The sequence below is a fragment of the Haliaeetus albicilla genome, chromosome 4 (assembly GCF_947461875.1).
Source record: "Haliaeetus albicilla chromosome 4, bHalAlb1.1, whole genome shotgun sequence".
Classification (NCBI taxonomy): domain Eukaryota; kingdom Metazoa; phylum Chordata; class Aves; order Accipitriformes; family Accipitridae; genus Haliaeetus; species Haliaeetus albicilla.
In genome coordinates this window covers 19,538,827-19,554,305 of record NC_091486.1, presented here as the reverse complement: position 1 = coordinate 19,554,305, position 15,479 = coordinate 19,538,827, and the positions used below count along the sequence as shown (strand labels likewise).

Below are 15,479 nucleotides of genomic sequence, written 5' to 3'. Positions count from 1 at the left end.
TACATCAGTTTCCTCTTTATGAGTAAACTCTTTGCAAGTTGTCTGCTTAGGGAGTTTTTCCATATGAAAGTGGTACCTTATTCACTTACATTTTCCCATAAATTGCAAGAATCTGTATTTGTAAGACCTAAAGAACCCTAGCATAGGTGACCCCATATCTCTGATTGCTCAATGATTTAAGCTAACCTAACAGGAATGGAGTTGAGGGAAAGGATCAGAGATGGGGAGATAAACAGGGGCAGGGGTAGCAGCATATAAATAGTTGTGGACGTAAAAATAATTGGGTGACTATCACACCCATGAAAAGGACTATTCATAAGGATTGGATCACTGGGCACAAGCCAAAGCCAAACGACCTACCAGTGTCAAAAGATGTGTAATGCTTACTTTTTAGCAGTAAAACAAATGTTCCTCATGAGAAGATATGATCCTTCCTAAGCAATGTTCTCAGCTTCCTGAATGTACGATGTGAAGGAAAAATTGAGACATAAAAATTGACTTCTGGATTTGAATCATGCCACAATCAAATGGTAGACTGAAGAAAGGTCATTATCAAGGTCTTGCCTGTGAACAGCTATATGATCAACTGTGACTGAAGCCATGTCTTATCTTTTCCTTTGATAAACTGAAGAGGCTGAGCTCCAACATGAAATCAAATAACAGCATTCTTCATGTAAACATGTAATCCCTTGTAATTTTAACTCCACTCTGTTTTGAAAAAAGGGTCCTCCCTGTTTGGAGGCCTTCCAAATCCATAGTCTTAGACCAGACCCCCTTATCTGAGCTGAAGATGTCCATGTCTATTTATGCCCTCAAGAATACCCATACACACACACAAATGTGCTCACATGCTCCCAGCTGAATTGGTGCATATATACATCTTGTGGAAGGACTCTACATTGAGCATGTGCTCTCAGGAGTATCTTCACCTATAGTATCCTACTGAGAAATTAGTTTGAATCTCTATCTTACCAGATCCTGTTAAGAAAGTACTATAAATATAAAGAAAGAAAAATGGAATTTAGAAATCAAAAAAGAAGAAATTGAAAGAATATAGTGGCCTATCCACCGATTTTAGAACCCATATTTTAAAAAGAGATTTTTTTCCCCTAATTTTTGCGCTTTTTTTGGCAGAAGCTTTGACTGGTAACAAGAATCTGTGCATCATACTAAAAACTTAGATCCCTGTTTAAAAGCTTGTATAAATACATTTTAAGATATATGATGAATTTGCATCATTCCTGTTGAATACTCATGTAAATATATTATTAACAATGATTAATTTACGGTCTTTTAATTATTCACTTTTCCAGTTCTCTCAGATTAATTTTACTTCCTTTGTGGGTGTTCTGAATACCTAATTGGATTCTGAGAGGGGGAATATGTTCAGAGCTTGTCAGAAAACGCACAGTCAATAGTCAAAGAAGCTCCTAAAAGGTACGATACTCAGCAACAGTGATGAAAACAAACAATGTGAAAGGAAAATACGAAAGGGTAGAAGGGCTGAACGGGAATCGAATATGTCAGTTACTTTTCAAGACGGGATGCTGTCTTTTTCTTTTCAAATACAGACGAGGAGAAAAGGCACAAATTTCGTTTTATTTAACATGCGGAGGCGATGTCGTGATAAGCTTTAACTTATGATGAGGACGACCACCACCGCGGTGGTTCTGCGGAACGGCCAGAACCCGGCGGGAACCCGCGGAGACCAGCAGACCGCGCAGCCGGTGAGGAGGCGGGCAGGGGCCGGCACCCTGAGATCCCCGCCGGTGGGGACGGCCGCCCGCCGGTGGGAGCGCCCGGCGCTCGGCGGCACCCAGCTTCGGACGGCAGCCCTGGAACCGAACCCCTCCGCGGGGTGCCGCCCTGGGCAGGCCGAGGACGGCGCATCCCCCGGCAGGGGCCCTTTTCCCCACGGGGAGCCTCCCGCCTTCCCCGCGCCGAAATGGCGCCCCTGCGGGCAGGGGCGCGTGCCGCGGCGCTGCACCCCGCGGGCAGCCGAGCGTCACCAGGGGGCGCTGCTGCCCGCCCGCGCGCCGCCGGCCCCCGCCCCCACCCCCCACCCCGCCGCCGCAGCGCTGCCGGGAGGTGGGACCGCACCGCCCCGCCGCGGCCTGGGACGAAGGAAGGAGGGAGGGAAGGAAGGAAGGAGGGAAGGAAGGAAAGAGGGAAGGAAGGAGGGAAGGAAGGGAGGAGGGAAGGAAGGAGAGAAGGAGGGAAGGAAGGAGGGAGGGAAGGAAGGAGGGAGAGAGGGAAGGAAGGAAGGAAGGAAGGAAGGAAGGAAGGAAAGAGGGAAGGAAGGAGAGAAGGAGGGAAGGAAGGAGGGAGGGAGGGAAGGAAGGGAGGAAGGAAGGCAGGAGGGAGGGAAGGAGGGAGGGAAGGAGGGAGGGAAGGAACTAGAGAAGGGGGAAGGAAGGAAGGAGGGAAGGAGGGAAAGGGGAAGGAAGGAGAGAGGGAAGGAAGGAGGGAAGGAAGGAAGGAAGGAGGGAGGGAAGGAGGGAAGGAAGGGAGGAAGGAAGGAGGGAGGGAGGGAGGGAAGGAAGGAAGGAGGGAGGGAAGGAGGGAAGGAAGGGAGGAAAGAAGGAAGGAGGGAGGGAGGGAAGGAGGGAGGGAAGGAAAGAAGGAGGGAAGGAAGGAAGGAAGGAGGGAGGGAGAGGAGGGAAGGAGGGAGGAGAGAAGGAGGGAGGGAGGAGGGAAAGAGGGAAGGAAGGAAGGTGGGAGGGAAGGAAGGAGGGAGGGAGGGAAGGAAGGAGGGAGGGAGAGGAGGGAAGGAGGGAGGGAGAGGAGGGAAGGAGGGAAGGAAGGAGGGAGGGAGAGGAGGGAAGGAGGGAGGGAGAGAAGGAGGGGGGGGGGGGGTGTCTCCGGCCGGCCCCACCGACCGGGGCACGGCTCTCCCCAGCCAGCTCGGCAAAGAGCGAGAGCTGGGAACGGCCGCGGGGCTGCCCACGCAACTTGGTTTTCCTGCGCAGAAGGCAGGGAGCTGGCCGCGCAGCCACAGCAGCTCGCCTCCCCTCTCGTGCCCGACCAGAGGCGATTCCCGAAGGAAGCTTCCTGAGGGATCCGAACCGGGACTTGGCTGAGGTTCCTGAAAAAAAGAGGCTGGCTGCCTGCGGCTTTGTTAAAGACGCTGCTACGTCTGCCTGGCAAAACTGGCCCAGGCGCAGAATTGTACGCCAGTATTTCAAAAATTCTGCGTTCCAGTCGTTGTCACACATGTTCATGTTCCTTAGGTTATGCGGGGAGTCTTCAGGCTGTAAATAAACTGGACGTTTTAAGAAACCGGAACTTTAAGAGCTTTGTGAGCCCCTAGCATATCTAGTCAGCCAGTATAAAACCACGAAAATCCCAAACTAGGAATCTTCAAGGTGGGTTGCAAGGTCTGGAAAACACTTGCTAGTCTCTGAGTCCTCTGAGAAAAAATGATTAACATTCTTCATTGCTGGAAATGTGTTGATTACAGCTCAGGCTTTGGCTTGTTTACAGTTTTTTAGGTCCCCTAGGAGCGTGTGTTTGGAGGTTTGATGTCTTTGTGCCTCCCCTAGTGAAAATGGAAGCAAAAGTGCTTCGTAAACATCAAATTATACCAATATGAATCAAGATTCATAAAATGATGCAATAAATACTGCTAGCGTCTGATAGAAATATTATCCCACGATCAGCGAGCACTTTCTTAAGTTTCTCAGTGGATTAAAGCCCCAGAGACCAGAATTGGAAATGCAGTATTTTTATTTGAGTAACTTTCCAGCAAAATAAATACACATTGGTTTATAAAGAGTTGTTGTGAAACAGAAGATCTGGAAAGAATTTTAAAGCTAAGAATGTTTTGGTGTAGATCTGAAACACTTTTTTGATATCATGGTGTTTCTGACACACATGAAATCCTAAGGAAGGGAAGAACTATAGTAAAATGAGACTGTGGCAGTTTTGGAAACAAGAAAGATACAAAATGGTTAAATAGACGTGTAAGAATTCAAAGCTTTCATCGGTGTATTCTCTCATTTATGTTAGGAACAACAAAAAACATTAAGTTGGTCCAAAACTGGCGCGCTAGCCTTGGAATCAGAAAATCCAAAATTATTTATGCTATTTTTATTTATTTATATTTTTATTTTATTTATGTTATGTGCAACAAAATTTATGTCCTATATAGTCTTGTAAAAGTCACATGGTCCCTCCACATCTGTTTCATGTCTGTGAATGGGCTCAGAAAATGGGTTCAGAAAAGTGTTGTGAAGATGAATCAAAAAAATATTGTGACATTATCACAGTACAGTAAGAGGACGGGATATAAACATCCTCAGCGTTTCTAGTTAAACAGAAAAGGGTTTGTCTTCTCAGTCCCACTAGCATGTAAATTGGCATGTCCTGAAACAGCATAAAATGGACCCAGAAGAATCTCGGTTTATCAGATTGACACTTTTCCACTATCAATTTTCAGAAATAAGAAAAAACTTTTTAATCCCCTAAGAAATATACCATAACTGGGACATCTGGCTGGGCCTTGCTCTTAGTTCTACAAATTCACACCAGCATTAGCATTACTGTCTGTGCCGAACAGAGAAAAATAAATGAAGTTGCTCAACTCTGCTTTGTCAGTGTTGCATGACTTGAGAACTATTTTAGCAGGGAATGCTGGGGCTTCCACAGCAAGGTCATCAGCTAGAATGAATCACCCCAGCTCAACTGAGGGTCTGGCATTTCATCTAGAAGACAGAAATGGATTCAAAGCCAAGGAGGAAGCTTCCATTTTTACAGCAGATCAAGGGTGATGACACTTTAATGGTTTTTTGAATTATGCAGTAGAGAGACAACACCTATTAGCTCTGACGATGTATTGCACTGTAAGTGTTGATTTGCATGTACATGGGTCTGAGTGTCCAGCATTTACAAATAGTTTATGATAAGGCTAAACATGATAAATTGTGAATGAAGCTCAAATAGATGAGCTAATTCAAAATGGAGATGTGTTGTGGTCCTTTTGTGAGAAAGATGTTTTCTCTGTGTAAAGAAAATAAAATAAAAAAAGCACTGACACGTATCTGTTGAGATATTTAGTTTTAAGGGTTCGGGTCGTATGGCAAAGGATTTTTTTTTTTAAATTTATTATAATGCCTTATTCTCTGGTTCCATTAAATTACAAATTTAAGACATTAAAAAATGTAGGACTTAGTATTGTAAACTTGATAACAGGTAAAAGAGCCTATGCTCTTATTGATGTGCTTTCTTAATGAAATAAGGCTCATGCAATTGTTTTGCCTACTCACCTTCTCCTTCTTCATCCCTTACACCATTGTAACTTTGGAAGCCTTTGGGCAATTTCAGTCAAAAGTGATGGTGGAGCAGAGGTGTCATGGATAGGATGGCCCTAAAAGGTGCATGAAAACCAGTAGCTGAGAAAAGGTGAGAAAGCTGGTGTTCTGCTTGAGAGCCTAGCCGTGGGGTTCAGCCTGGGCCGTTTGGCCAGAGAGCAGCATGCTGGCCGGTCGGCACTTGAATTAAATCAGCTAACCTGTATGTACGACCGTGCAGAGGGTGTGGGACAGCTGACGGTATTGCTGTGGGTGATGGAAGTAGGAGGGGTTTGAGACATTGGAAAGACTTGTTAGATATTTCATAAGCTGCAGAACTTGTCTAAAATACAATCGTGTGTGGATTGGGAGGTTGACATTTCACAGTTGGGAATAGTTCTATTCCAAAAATAGGAAAATTTGGGGGCATTTTAGAATAGCAGCCTGAAGGATGTATCCTTCACCTTTTATTCAGAACTTGCTTAAGATACGCCTAAAGACAGTGCAATGTGTCCCTAAAGTCTGTAGAAATAAGATGCCTGTTGTCTATGTTAATTAAACTTTTAATTTTTGTTTGCATGGCAGGAAAAAAAGTTTGTTTTGAATTATCCACAAATATTTAAAATCAATGGTTTGCATTCAATCAGGACCAACCACAGCTGGTTGGTCAAGCTGGTAAAAAGACACCCACGAGAATTCTTACTATGCTGCAGCCAAAGCGGGCTGGGCTTGGTGTTTTCCACATCTGTTTGTGGACAATGGGAAGGACTGGCAAGGACTGCCCTGAAACTGAGATGAGAAAATTGAAAGGGAATGTCCTAATGAAAGAGTTGTAGTTGGTCATTATCTTATAGAGGTACTGTTAGTCTCTTCCTTGTTCATCTACTTGCACAGCGAAGCCTGTATTGCTAGAGACACTCCAGGGCGGTTAGAAACTGCATGGGATGAAAGTTCCTGATAAATAATGTATGATAGAAGTTGGATTCTTAACTACCTCCACCCTAGGATGAACATACTCCTACAGTACAGCTAATTTTTGCCGTCAGTGAGAAGACGATTTAAATAAAATGTACATGTATTAAATAGACCTATAAAGCTGGACCAACAAGAGGTGCCTCACAGGTTTTATGAAGAATGCTGAAAAAAACCCCAATTGCTGTTAGTGTGCAATCATCTTTATTAGCTGGGCATCTTAGTGTTGAAGTAAACCAGAATATAGAAAAATCAGACAATGTGGTGCTTATGGGGGAAAGGATTCTCTCAGACCTATCTAAACATGAAGAAAAGGTTATTGCTGGCAATAAGCATACCCACATTCACGGTGATACATTTAGCTGCAAACACGGAAAGCGTTTTCACGAGCAGTCTGGCTGCATCTTTTGTTGACGCCCATTGCCAATAGTGGGAGCATTGCCTGCTGCACGTCAAACTTCATGAGAGGGGAAGCCCAAATGCAGAAGTATGTTAAATTCCTATATGTTAGTGCCAGTTAAATACTTCAGTTGGACAATCTTAGAACAGTGTATAGCCCTGTAGATTTCACAAAAGTGAATTACCCTGACTGCAGCTGTCAGGAGCAGCTGAGCCAGTGCAGTATCTGGCTCAGCTGTAAGGATAAACAAGGGCACGCCACATTCAGCAACGTTTCAGTGAAGCGTTGTTACACCAGGAGAGCTACTGTAAAAACAGAGAATTGTAGTCACTCTGTTGAAATAAATATTTAAGAATTTGCTGAAAGGGTTAATAGCCACTAAATCTAGAGAGTTGATTTAATTGATGAAAACAATCAAGTGCTTTTCAACTTGGTGGCCCATTAACAATGGCCGTTTATTTAGCCTTTGTGCTTAAGAGTGTGGCCTACTGCGACCTGAATTGAAGAGTCTTTCATTTGTGTTGCAAAGCAGTCAAGGCCATATGATGGGGCTAAGGGTGGCATTACAACAAGGAGGTTTTGCAAGTAATTGGAACAGTGTGTGTTGAGGTGAGGGGAAGAGCAGAGAAGTTGTTGGTTGAGAGCTTAAACCTAGTTGCATTTCTGTAGCCCTGACACACTCTTTGGGGGTATAAAACAGATCTTTGGTTTGTTAACATTTGTATGTGAATTAGGATGCAGTACCTGGCTTCTCTGCATCCACAAGTGATGCACTGCCACTGCTTCTATTTATTTTAGTCCTTTTACGTGAATCACACTAGGCAGATTCCTAGCAAATGATTGTGGTGCCTTGCATTGCCTACAGACTGACCACACAAAGCAAAGAACAGAAGAGGGTGAATGTTTGACACAGTTTGCAAACCGGGGAAATAAGGCACAGGGTAATTCAGCGACTTGCTCACCCTCTTGCCCACATTCTGTGGTAGATCTGGTATTGGACAAAGATCCCCCAAGACTCAAACTAGTGTCTTAACCAGAAAAAAAAAAAAGTCCTTGTTCAAATATTCCTGACTGTGTCAAAGTAATAACGATTTCAGCATAAACATGTCTGTCTCTTTCAGCTTAAACCAGTGCAAAGACCCCAAGTGGTGCAGAGTACAGCAGTCCGCTTGGTTCCTGGAGTGAGGTGGATTGAATATATTTCCTTCATATTCTGCATTGCATTTGACTTTTTCTGCCTTAGGGTAGAACTCCTAATGTCTAAGTTAATCTGTAAAGCTTAAATGGGATTTCTCTTCCAACACTCTTAGAGTCAGTGGATAACCATTGACTGGGTTAACTGAGTTGCCCTAAAACTCCTCTGACATGGCAGCACATACAGTGCTGCTTAGGCTTTTGCAGCAACGGTCCAACTGTGTTTTCATCATATTTTAATCAGCCCTGACCAGTTAGACTATAATAAGGAAATAATGTAAAAAAAAAAAAAAAAGTAGAATTTAATATTGTTCCATTAATAGTCAGTGAAATCTGGCCATGGACAAAATTAGGGATTACTGTTTTCCCTAACATTCACAAAGCCACAATATCTACATTTGTACTGGTGCGGTGTGTAGGAAGTCAGCTTTTAAAGGAGAAAGAAAATCTTTTTGTTACTCTGTTGGGTAGCTGCTAGCCTTCAGAACACAATTCAGTGTTTACCTTCCTTCTCAATCCTATACTTCGTGTAGTGCCTGAATGAGGGAAACTTTTTTAACCATGTCAGTATTTAGTTATGATGGCAGGAGTTAGTACTGCCAGATAGCATAAGCAGTTTCAATTTAAAAATATTTGTTTGCCCTTGCTATGAACAGAGAATAAGCAGTTAAAACCAAACATTTTCATCAGTATGAGAAGTTAAGAACTTAGTCATTTGGTTTGAAGTTTCTTCTGCAATGCCATCCTGTCTCTATTGCACAACTTGCATTCATATTACTAAGTTGGCTAAATAATTAACATATTAAAAAGATACAAGCAGAGACTGCCCTGAGTGATGCTAAATTAAGATTTTTTTTGCCTAACAATTCTTCAGTGATCCGTTCTTAATATAGTTGTCGTGGTTTAACCCCAGCCAGCAACTAAGCACCACGCAGCCGCTCACTCACTCCCCCCCCATCCAGTGGGATGGGGGAGAAAATCAGGAAAAGAAGTAAAACTCCTGGGTTGAGATAAGAACGATTTAATAGAACAGAAAAGAAGAGACTAATAATGATAATGATAACACTAATAAAATGACAACAGTAGTAATAAAAGGATTGGAATGTACAAATGATGCGCAGGGCAATTGCTCACCACCCGCCGACCGACACCCAGCCAGTCCCCGAGCGGCGAATCCCTGCCCCCCCCACTTCCCAGTTCCTAAACTAGATGGGACGTCACATGGTATGGAATACACTGTTGGCCAGTTTGGGTCAGGTGCCCTGGTTGGGCATGAGAAGCTGAAAAATCCTTGACTATAGTCTAAACACTACTGAGCAACAACTGAAAACATCAATGTTATCAACATTCTTCACATACTGAACTCAAAACATAGCACCCTACCAGCTACTGGGAAGACAGCTAACTACATCCGAGCTGAAACCAGGACAATAGTAAACACCTTCAGTACTATTTTAAAAAATGAAAAAAATTACTGTAACTGAGGCTCATGTAAATGATTCCAATAAAATAATTATATTTTCTAACCTCATTGTAATAAAAACTGAGCATCATTTGCAAATTCTCATCAATCATCAGTGGGATCACTGCACTGTAAGAGTTTGTGTTATTAAGTTGCAGGCTTATTTTTTAAATTCAATGATAAATATTAAACTCTATCAATTTTGAACTTCTGCAATGTCAGCTTTGCTAAATAAATTAGAGCAGATATTCCAATGGAAGTGGATCTTTAATTAGAAAATATTCTGGTTGAAAAATGGAACCAAATTGGTTTCAACCTCAAGTTAACAGTGCCACATGTTTGGGGATGAGATTAAGATCTAGAGCAAAAGACCTCATTTGGGAAAGGTCTAAGTCTCTGCAAGGAGAGACTGGGAAGGAACTTGGAGATCAGCTTTAGCTGTTACAGTTGTAATCAAATACTCTCTTAGCCAGATTTCTTCTTTCATCACTTTCAGGAACCGTTGTGGCAGAGCGCATTGCTGCTCCTCTTGCTGGCAGCCATCAGCCATTCTCAGTAACTTGACACAACTAAGCTGGAGACTGTTGCAGTTGTAAGTGCTGGAATGGTATGGGCTACATTTCCCCTCTCCTCATTTTCTAGATTTTTTTTTTTTTCTTCTGGGCGCTTCTCTCCCCATTCATGATTGCACAACGTACTTGTGACAACCACAGTAGCTGTTTACACGAAGAAGCTGTTTTGCATGTCTAGGAAAACACTCTTCTATTTCCAGTTGTCTTCAGTACAATATGTTTTCTTTCAGATCTCATTCCTTCTTTCTCCTCAGGAAAATCCCCACAAAATCTATCCATCAGCTACCAACCAGTCTTTATTTCTTCTTGCTTGTTCTGTTTTTCTCAGAAGGAAGCTAAGTGTACTAGCACCCGTAACCTGTCAGCTTAAGACAGGCCAGCACCACATTCCTTGTAGTTCAACCAAGAACTTCAGACCACAATTTGGCAGTTCTTAAAGCAATCTGTAACAGTATCATCACGTATCTGGGCTGTAGCAACACAGTTCCCCATGAAGCTCTGAAACTTCACTTCTACTATCCCCTGACCGTGCACTACCCTGGAGCCATATTACCTTGCATTCTTCAGATATAATTGCAGCCTGTATGCTTTTTCCACTGCGTAAACGTCAGTACAGCCAACAGAAGGCAGCTGATTTTGGCCATGGCCATTTCAGCTTTTCCAGATGCACATTCTTAACCCCCTCAAATACCTGATATTTCTGTTCTGCTCAACTTTTCTCTAACTTTAATCTTTGTCCCTCCCACAGAAAGTTACTACTATCATGGACACAGAAACATTCCCAAGTCCCACGCTTTCTGTGTTTGTCCTTCTTTTCATAGTCATTCTAGCCATGTGTAAACAAAAACAAACAAACAAACAAACCCAACAACCCAAAACCCCAATCCAAACCAATCCAAACAAAACCCCCCAAACCTAACCAAAACGCAAAAGCTCCCATGCCTCTTTCCTGGAGAAAAAGCCGCCTCCTAAAGATGCAACCAGTCTTTTAATCTGTGTGGACCATAAAGCGTATACAAATTTCTTCCCTGGAAAAAACTTGTAAAGCGATCTTAATGGCTAGCCAGGAGAGCTGCAATGTCATTTGCATAACTGTCCTCTGCTCAGCTGGAATTTGGAAGAATATCTGCAGTTACCTCTCATTGCTCAGCCTGCACCAGGGATTCATGGCTGCACAAAGGCTGCCTTTTTGCTGTTGCACTGGGATGCTTGTAAATCCTCAAGTTTTTTAATCTTTCTTTCCCCTATTATCACATTTAGCTTTAATACACTCAGGAGTTTCGGTGGACCTTACATATATGTTTTATGAATAAAACAGTGCTGTGAGACAAAAATGATTGTGATTAGTGTGACAAAGAAACGGCATCTGCTTAACGCTCTGAGGATTAGTTTATCTTTGGGTAGAAAAGAGACACATTTGTCAGAAGTAAACCCACCAAGTGGGTTTTTTACAGATAACAGTGGATTATAGCGTGCTGCTGGTCCCTACTTCTAGGGTTTGGGAAATTACCTTTTGGAGAGAAAATATTCAAGTGAAAAAAATTGTAACTACTATCGACTAGAACAGGAACGTTTCCTGATTGAGAATGAAGTGTACTCAGCACCGCTGGCCAAAGTACAAATTTAAGGATGTACGATGGGCCAGACGGAGAATTTGGTCTGGTTTTGTGGTTGCTGTTCTGCAAACTGATTTTAGCACTGCAGTCCCTTCTGCTCCTAGCAGATAAATGGACCCTCTACCGCCAGGCAGAACCGAAGCCAAAGGTAGTTTTCCAAAACTGTATCCAGTTCTCCCCTAAAGCCTGCGCCCTGCACCACTGCTCGGCAACGAGATGCACAAAGAGCAAAGGCGATAACAAAGCACGACCCGGCTAATTAGGTCAGAGCCGAGCCGTGCGCGGATGCGACCACTGCAGCCCTCCTCCTCCTCCTCCTCCTCCTCCTCCTCCTCAACGTGGAAAACCCCCCGCTCCGCTCCTCTCCTCTCCCCGCCGGCCACCGCAGCTTCTCCCGGCGTTGAAGCGGCCCTTCGGCCAAGCGGCGCCGCTCGCCGAAAAGCCGCCCCCCGCCCCGCGGGGGCTGCCCCGCCGCGGGGCCGGGGCCGGGGCTCGGGCTCGGGCTCGCACCGCGGGCGCCGAGCGGGGCTAAGCGCCGCCCCTCGCCCCCTCTCTCCCTCCTTCCCCCCCCTCCCGTCCCTCCCTCCCTCCGCCAGCCCTGCCCCGCCGCCTGGCACCGCCGCCGCCGCCGCGCCGGCCCCGAGCGCTCCCCGCGCCGCCGCTCCGCCAGCCGGCCCGCCGCCGCCGCCGCTGCTGCTCGGCCCCGGCCGGGCGGGGACTTGGCAGGAACTCCCGGGGAGAGAGCGAGAGTGCCTGCCCCCGCTGCCGCCGCTCCGCTGTGGCTTTTTGGGTGGAGGAGGAGGAGGAAGGTCTGGGCTCGGCCGAGGAGCAGCAGCAGCAGCCGCCGCCGCCGCCGGAGAGGAAGACAGGAGGGAGAGAGAGACGGAGAGGCGGCTGGAGCCCCCCAAAGTGCCCCCCCGTCCCTGCACTGCAGGCTACCTTTCCAGCTTCATGGGCAAAGTGTGGAAACAGCAGATGTACCCCCAGTACACCACCTACTACTACCCCCAGTATCTGCAGGCGAAGGTAGGGTACGGCGCGGCGCGGCGGGTCTGAGGCTGGCCCCGCTCCAGGGCGGCCGGCCAGGGCCGAGCCCGGACGGGGGCTCCGCGGCGCGGGGCACGGCCCGGGGGAGGCGGTCAGGTTGCACCGGGGGGGGACGGAGACAGGAAAGAGCCGGCAGCCCCTTCCTTCCTTCCTGCCGCCCGCCGCCGCCCCGGGAGGGCCGCCGGGGAGCGCCGCCGGGAGCCCCCGGGCCGCCCGCGGCCGCCGGGCTCCCCCCCCCCGCCCCTCGCTCCCGACCGTGCCGCCTCCGACCTGTCTCCGTCCCTCTCGCCTTCCCCCTCCCGCCGGCGGTCCCTCCTCTTCCCCAGGGCTCTCGGCGTGTCTCCTCCTTCCCGACCGCGTCCTCGGCCGGCCCGCTGCGGAGCGGAGCGCTGCGGGGCCCCGCGCCCGCTGCCCCCGCCCGGCGCAGCCTCCTGGAAGGCAGGGACACGACCCAAAGTTTGGCCGGCAGGCCCCGGAGCGGGGCTGTCCGCTGTCGGTAGCCGCGCGTTCGGCTGGGGCGGGGGTGCTCTGACATCCCGGGGGGCGGCGGGGCGTGCTTATTGCCGCGGCGGGGGATGGCCGTAGCTCCACTGAAATACGGACCCGGAGGAGGCTGCCGGACGCGGGCGGACGCTCATTGTCTGGGGAGTCGGACCTTTGTGAGCTGCCACCTCGCACACTGGGTTAAAACCGCCTTCGGGGTCCGGCTCCTGATGGGCGATGCTGCGCACGGGTAGCTGTTGTTTGCAGGAAAATTGGTGTTAGTAGTTCTCGTGGTTGTGGATCGCCGCCTTTTTTTTTTTTTTTTTTTTCCCCCTTTCTCCTTCAAGTCTGTAAGGGCAGCCAGCCCCACTGCTCTAGAAGCATCATGCTGCAAACTGGCAGATGCAGAGGTGGTTGCATCAGCTGTCTGGAACATTTAGCATAAGCCTCTCCAACCACCAGTGTCACTCCTCACAAATCAAAACAGACCCATATGAGGCTTCAACGTGTGAACTTTTTTTAGAGGTTATAACCGTGGTGTGTGGGGGGGGGGTTTAGTGGTTGTTTTGGGGTTTTTTGCTTTTTTGGCTTTGGTTTTTGCTATTGAAGTGTCCTCCTGCCTGTGTGGCAATGACAGGACAAGAATTCCCTTCTCTTTATCTGCATACTTAATATGCTCTTCTTTTTATTGTGTGTTGTGTTACTATATTGTGAAATGTAATTTATACTGCTTGGCTGAAAAATAAATTCACTTTGACAGTCATGAGACGTTTTACAAGTCAGCAATGAGGAGGCTTTGAAATGTGCTCTCATATATACAGAAATTGATAGAAATACGATGAAGGTCTTTAGGTGATTTGAAATGACTGATCTCTTAAATGTGTAATCGACATCAAGCTAAATAGTACAGTCTGTAGCCATTTAAAGATTATGCTGCAGAGTAATCACTTCAGTACTGTTTAGATACATATATTTTAATGCATTATTTTTAAGAAAGGGAGAGTGCCTTAAGGACAGCCTTTTGCATCACTTAGCTATATGACTATATAAATATTCTTAAATGAAAAAATGTCTTTGTTCAGAAACTTTTACCTTCATGATTTTGTGTGGCATTAGTAAGTTAGGAACCAGGTACATAACATTGAATATATATAAAGCAATATCACTTGGCTTTTTTGACCTCTAAATAATTGAAGACGGAGATAAACTGTAATAGCTTACTGTAGTTATTAGAGTATGATCCTAGAAATCCATGATCCTATGAGATCCTATTGATGGACCATCTTTTGAAAAAATGTTTCCTGTACAGATAATTTAATACTGATTTGTATTACAGTCAATGACATCTTCGAAACATCTTGCAGTCTTTGCTATAAAATTATACAGCCTAAAATTGCATTACTCTGTTTCAGCAGAGAGAGCACACAGCCATTTGACCTACACATGTGAAATCAAATATCTGGGATCCAGTGAAAGTTTCCTGTTTTCAGAGATCTTGATTCTATAAAAGAAATAAAAGAAAAAAGGTGGCTCCTTGGTGTAGATAAAAGGACCAGTAACTGTAAGTGTCGGTATTCAAGTATGCAGAATTCAGTAATACAAGCAATCTTCTCACTATGGATCCTCTCTGAATATGTAGAAAAATTAATTTAATTCATAGTTTTCAGCTGTTCTAGTCTTTGGGCCCTAAACCAACCCGTTGTCCCGTACAGGAACTATTTCAGTAATTCTGGAGAAATCTTGGGTTTTATTGAAGACAAATTATAATAGAATTTAATAGCCTTTGCTGAATGTGTGATGGGTAATGGTACATGATTACACTGGGGGAGGTAAGAGATTTTGAAACTGGAAGTTTTGCTTCCCATCTTATCCTTATTTAAGTAATGATGGAAAATCTGCTGACTAATAAACTGCAAATCGATAATTATGAGATGACAGGAATTGCTTGAAGATGGATTTTTCTACAGAGAGCTCAAAAATACTCATTAGAAATTGCATGCATTCCTAATGGCTCTTCAGGTTAAAATGTTGATGTGGTCAACTATTTTAATTGCTACAAAATGTGTTATAGATTTTAAAAACAGATTTTGTATTTGTCTGTTATGATCTTCACAATCTTACTCATGAAGCATTCAAGCTGGTTCAGTCATATATTCTGGGAGGAAATATAAACATTTGCTGTGATTCAGCACCTCCCTCCCCCTAATCTTAGGGAGCTCAGCATCAAAAGAGATTAGTGAAACCAGGGACTTAAATGAAATGAACAAAATAAACATTGGAAGAAGGTGTAAGGCTTTTCATATGAAAAATCATTATGGCAATGAAAATAGTTTGAAATGGTTTCAAGTTGAAGCTTGCAAAACCTTCTGCATTTTTGGGGCTGGCCACAATTTTTACTCTGGCAAATGATATGTTTGACATATCTGTTAAATTTTTGTGCCTTCT

General features: G+C 45.3%; 1 protein-coding gene across 3 annotated transcripts in view; it reads left to right on the top strand.

The window, feature by feature from the left end:
• The first annotated feature begins 11,774 nt into the window (after positions 1–11,774).
• RBMS1 (RNA binding motif single stranded interacting protein 1) overlaps positions 11,775–15,479 on the top strand; it is a 149,280-nt gene continuing 145,575 nt past the window's right edge. For all 3 annotated transcript variants that reach the window (XM_069781222.1, XM_069781223.1, XM_069781221.1), the window contains exon 1: positions 11,775–12,530. In XM_069781222.1, the coding sequence (XP_069637323.1) occupies positions 11,790–12,530 (741 nt within the window). In that variant the 5' untranslated portion in view covers positions 11,775–11,789. The remainder of the gene's footprint in view (positions 12,531–15,479) is intronic.